Below are 5,068 nucleotides of genomic sequence, written 5' to 3'. Positions count from 1 at the left end.
TTAGTTACAATCTTAATTTTCATGTCTAAACTGTCCTTGGAACGAACTTGGATTTACTAACTTTATACTATTGCACGATCGGGTACACTGCCGTTAGTGTGTAGTAATCCTTTTAACCGGTATTTCCCATTATTAATTTATAGACGCGATTTCACACATCAATGGTGGGCTCATAAATGCACGTGCTTATAAAAACTAGTATAGATACATACAACAAAAAATTGACCGGGCGACCTAAACAAACATTTAGGTTAGGATTTTCCCCTTTTCCTCTTTCTAACATTTAGGTTAGATTTCCACCACATAAAAAAAACCCTAGAATCAATCGACAACAGCGGCGAATCTCTTCTTCAATCAAATAAACTTTTATTCAGCATGAAAACTCGCGGGTATACTAATCAATAAAACTATTTTGTTACTCTCATATTAATTTGTATATATCCAAATCTGAATCTTTCAATTGTTTACGGTTGATTGTAATTTTGTTGTTTTGAAATATAGTGGCTTATCCAGGAAGCGTAGTTCTTATAGCAATGAGTTTATCCTCAAATTGGTAAGCCTTCTTCGTGTTGTATTAATTTCATGGATAATAATTTTGTTTATGTTATTATTATTATTATGCTTATCATCATCATCATCATCATCATCGTAATCATCATATACGTTATAAAGTTTGTGTTTACCATTTATCTGCTTGATTTGGTCTAGGGTTATTGATGGTTTCCAACCAGCATCTGTTTTAAAGTCTTAATTTCTCATTTACAATACGCGGATGACAAAATTTTTAATAAGCATAATTTTAGTGATCTGATGAAGCTCCTCAAATGCTTCGAGAATGTGTCGGGTCTCAAAATTAATTACCATAAAAGTTCATTATTCGGATTAGGGGTGGTAAAAGAAGAAGTTAAAAATTTGGCCAATAAAGTGGGTTGTAAAGTTGGTGGAATTCCCCTTTTCTCACGTAGGTCTTCCTATTGGCCGGAATATGAATAGGGTGGAAACCCGTGATTGATAAGTTTAACTCAAAACTCACAGGATTGGAAGGCTCGAACGGTTTCAATTAAATAATTGTTCTATTAAGCTTTTCTATTAATATTTAATATATAGTAGAGATAGAGATTATTATTATAATTATAATTATAATTATAATTATAATTATAATTATAATTATGCTTATCATCATCATCATCATCATCATCATCATCATTGTAATCATCATATATGTTTTAAAGTTTGTGTTCACCATTTATCTGTCTGATTTGGTCTAGGGTTATTTGATTGTTTCCAACTAGCATCTGTTTTAGTTTTATTCAGCCTCATGAATCCTAAAAGTTTCAGCCTAAAAAGAAACAAGCTCCGTTGAAGTGTCAATATTCCATAGTTGGTGTATACAACAATAAAGGTCTTTCTAAGTTTGTTAACTGTTTTGTTGTTGTTTTTCGGCGATGTCTTGTAAAGGTTATCCCTTCTTTGTGTGCACTCATAGAAAGTTGACTGTTTGCTATGTTTTATTCCCTTGAGCAATTTAAAGATTTAAATTCCAGCATATGCGTTCCTGATTTTGTTTTATTCCCTTTAACAAAGGAGTTAAATTCCAGTATATGATGGCTTATCTTTCATGATTCTCTGATGGCATTGATAAATTAGGTGAACAAGGTAACTGCAGAAAAGGCTGAAAAAAAAAGAGACAAAAAAAGAGACAGGATGATTTTTGGTATGATTTTCCTTTCTAATCGATCAACCTAGTCTTATTGATTGATTGCCATATCACAGTTTGTAATTATAATTAATATTAGTATTAATTATTATTATTATATAATTATATATATATTGTTTTTTTTTTTTTTTTTTTTTTTTTTTGGGTAGGGGAGGGACCTATGAAAATTCCAAGGGATTTGTATGACCTCATTAAGGAAGCGGTTCAACATAGGAGACGTTTTAAGTCACATCCAGATAACCAGAGTTATAAAGACGCTGTGCTTGGTGCTGAATATGATATTGAGGTTGTTAGTGACATGTATAAGGGAGATGATCTGCCACGTAAATGGAAATAGTATGTTTGAATTCAATCAAGGGCTCTTATATATATATATATATATATATATATATATATATATATATATATATATATATAGCTTTCGAGTCTAATTGATTGATTATATATCAAATCAAGTATTTATCTTTGTAACTATTCATACATACATACAACATTATATATTACCCATTTCTTGCAGTGACCCGGACATTGCGCAGAACCTTGTAGAAAATAACCGTCTTGTTCCAGTGGAATATAAGGATACAGTTACTTATGCAAAGATAAATGGTGTGCATCTTTAATTTATTTTAATTTATTTATCTATTTTTTTTTTTTTTTTTTTTGTTGCCATGTTCTTATATTTATGTACAATATTGCGCTATGGAAAAAAATTAATACCTCGTGAATGATGATAACTTAACTTGGTAACAGAACCGCCGAGGGAGATTGAGATTCCAGAAACACGTTTCGTTCACTTAAATGAGAGAGAGAAGACGATATGGCTGGATTTCAAAAAGTTCGCTAATAGGCCGGTATATATGCCTAAGATTTTCTCATCCCTTTTATTTATTTATCTATTTATTTATATCATCTACACATCTATCCCCGGGGGCTCCACACATGTTCACAGCAAGTACTTTTAATTTATTTTATATTTGCCTTTGACACCCTACACACGTGGCTCAGTTATCTTTTGGCTCCTTGTCATTTGATCTTGGGGGGAATTTACCAATGAAATTTCGTCTTCTATTGTAGCGGTACGAACTCAGAAGCAATCCTAAAAGAAAAATAAGCGATCATCATCTCCGGGGTCATGCAAATGAATTAAGGTTGCTTCAAATTGATCATCCGATGGCTATTCTTGTTGGCAACTTTGCCGTTGATACCTTCAACATGGCCTATCAGTTGGTACGTATGTGTGGTTTCTTTAATTATCCTAGGTGGTTAGTTTTACTAATTATTATTATTATTATTATTATTATTATTATTATTATTATTATTATTAGCAAATTTATTTATTATATATGGTTGTTAGCTTGTCAACGAGAATCAACACAAGCGCATCGATCCTACCGAGTTTATCAAGTGCGAATATAAAATTAGTTTTGGGTACTTCCGCGAGTATTTCTTCTACATGACAATAAAGGCTGTTGAAAAGGGGAAGGAAGGCTTGTATGAAACTAAAGTTATATGTGATATGTTTGACGGTAACAGATCACTGAGCAGGTTTATTCTCTCTAAACCAACACCAGGTATGTGATTATTTGGTTGCTTCAAGTCTCAATAAGATAAGAAAAACATATATAGTTTTTGTAATCGTGTTTATTTACTTACTACTAACATATATAAGTAGCTAGTTTTTAACAAAATTTGCCTTTTTCTTCTTCTTCTTCTTCTTATATATAAAATTTCACAAAAATTGCTTGAAACTAATAAGAAATTTAAAAGGCTTTTAATTCCACCTTATTTTTTTTTTATTTTTTTTTTGAAAGGCTAATTCCACCTTATTTAATTAATTGATATATATATATATATATATATATATATATATATATATATATATATATATATATATATATATATATATATATATATATATATTATTTTATTTATTAATTAATATTAATATATGCATCTCCTTTCTTCCATCCTATGGTCTCTTTCCGTTTGATCTTGCATCTTATAAAGAAAACACCGATGAGAGTTCATCTAAATCTGAGGATGAGGGTGATTATGAGGATTATGGTGAGGGACATAGTAGTTCATCTGAATCTGAGGATGAGCGTGATTATGTACCTGAACCTGAATTTATGTGTACCGGGATGAGGCGTAGGCTTAAGGACGCCACTTGTAAGGGTTACGACTTCATCTGCCCGTATCGGTATGGTATGTACTTGAAGGCCTTTCTTTCTTTTTTTTCTTTCTTTCTTTGTGTGTGTGTGTGTGTGTGTGTGTGTATATATATATATATATATATATATATATATATATATATATATATATATATATATATGCCTTTTATCAAGTATGTATGTATGTATGTATGTATGTAAGTTAGTTTAATCTAGTTTATTCTTTACTTTTCAGCATTCGAAGCTCCTTAGTTCTGCCAAGCTTGTGGTGATGTGATATGGATGGGTTTCGAAGATGGTTTTATATTTATATATCTACTTATATTATATTTTTATATATATATATATATATAGGGAATACTAAAGAAACCCACTTTAACCAGTATATTTTGTGTTATTCCTCACTCACGTTTTGAGGCTGTTTGAACCAGTATATTCGTGAAATTTGTGTGGTTAAGCAAGTTAACGAATGATCAACCGGTGTTGAATACTTAGCAAACCTAGGTACCCACATATTGAACCTACAGTGTATACCCCACCCAATTTTTGATCCGACGTTTAGTTCCTGTTTTTTGACTACCGATTCCATAACCACATTCATCATCAAAATATTTAATCTGCACATCCAAAATTTTGATCTGCAAAAAATTATTCAATGTCCCGTTTAGCTCCAAAAGCTCCAAAAACAGACTCTTCAAGCTTAAAAATATATCTTGCTTGAAAATTAGTGATAAACTTGTAAATCCAAATTGATAATATTCAATTTATGTTTCTTATATTTACATCACTTTGCACGAATACATGAATATAGAGAATGTACTGACCATGTGCGTAGGCTTTCTTTACAATATTCTTCTAAACAATTTTTGTTATCAAATCACAAATGTTACCGGTACTTGCTAAACAGCAGAAACCGTAACCATGTAGGTGGACAGTTACCAATCTACACGTTTTAAATTGCTCAATCAAAACGAAATTGAAAAAAAATCCGTTGAATAAGAGATGCTTATGAGTAAAAGTACAGACGAATATATACATGTCCAAGGGGTAATTTGCTTGATTGCTTTCTTTGATTTAATTTTTAGACTCTTTTTCACCTTAAACTGTAATGGAGACTTGCTGGCTTCTTGAGATGATGTCGTCGATCCTGCAGATACACATACACAATGCTGAGCGTACA

At 31.2% G+C, this 5,068-nt stretch overlaps 1 protein-coding gene across 1 annotated transcript; it reads left to right on the top strand.

Annotated features, from left to right (window-relative positions):
- The first annotated feature begins 236 nt into the window (after positions 1-236).
- LOC139874368 (uncharacterized) lies at positions 237-4,241 on the top strand. The gene is made up of 10 exons (XM_071861812.1): positions 237-389; positions 502-553; positions 1,648-1,714; positions 1,867-2,053; positions 2,235-2,323; positions 2,468-2,568; positions 2,792-2,944; positions 3,072-3,288; positions 3,725-3,922; positions 4,124-4,241. Exons 1-10 carry the CDS (start codon positions 376-378, stop codon positions 4,138-4,140), a joined length of 1,095 nt encoding a protein of 364 aa, XP_071717913.1. The 5' UTR covers positions 237-375; the 3' UTR covers positions 4,141-4,241.
- Positions 4,242-5,068: the final 827 nt, after the last annotated feature.

The sequence above is a fragment of the Rutidosis leptorrhynchoides genome, chromosome 1 (assembly GCF_046630445.1).
Source record: "Rutidosis leptorrhynchoides isolate AG116_Rl617_1_P2 chromosome 1, CSIRO_AGI_Rlap_v1, whole genome shotgun sequence".
NCBI classification, from domain to species: Eukaryota; Viridiplantae; Streptophyta; class Magnoliopsida; order Asterales; family Asteraceae; genus Rutidosis; species Rutidosis leptorrhynchoides.
The sequence above is the reverse complement of the archived record's forward strand: the minus strand, read 5'-3'. Positions and strand labels throughout refer to the sequence as shown.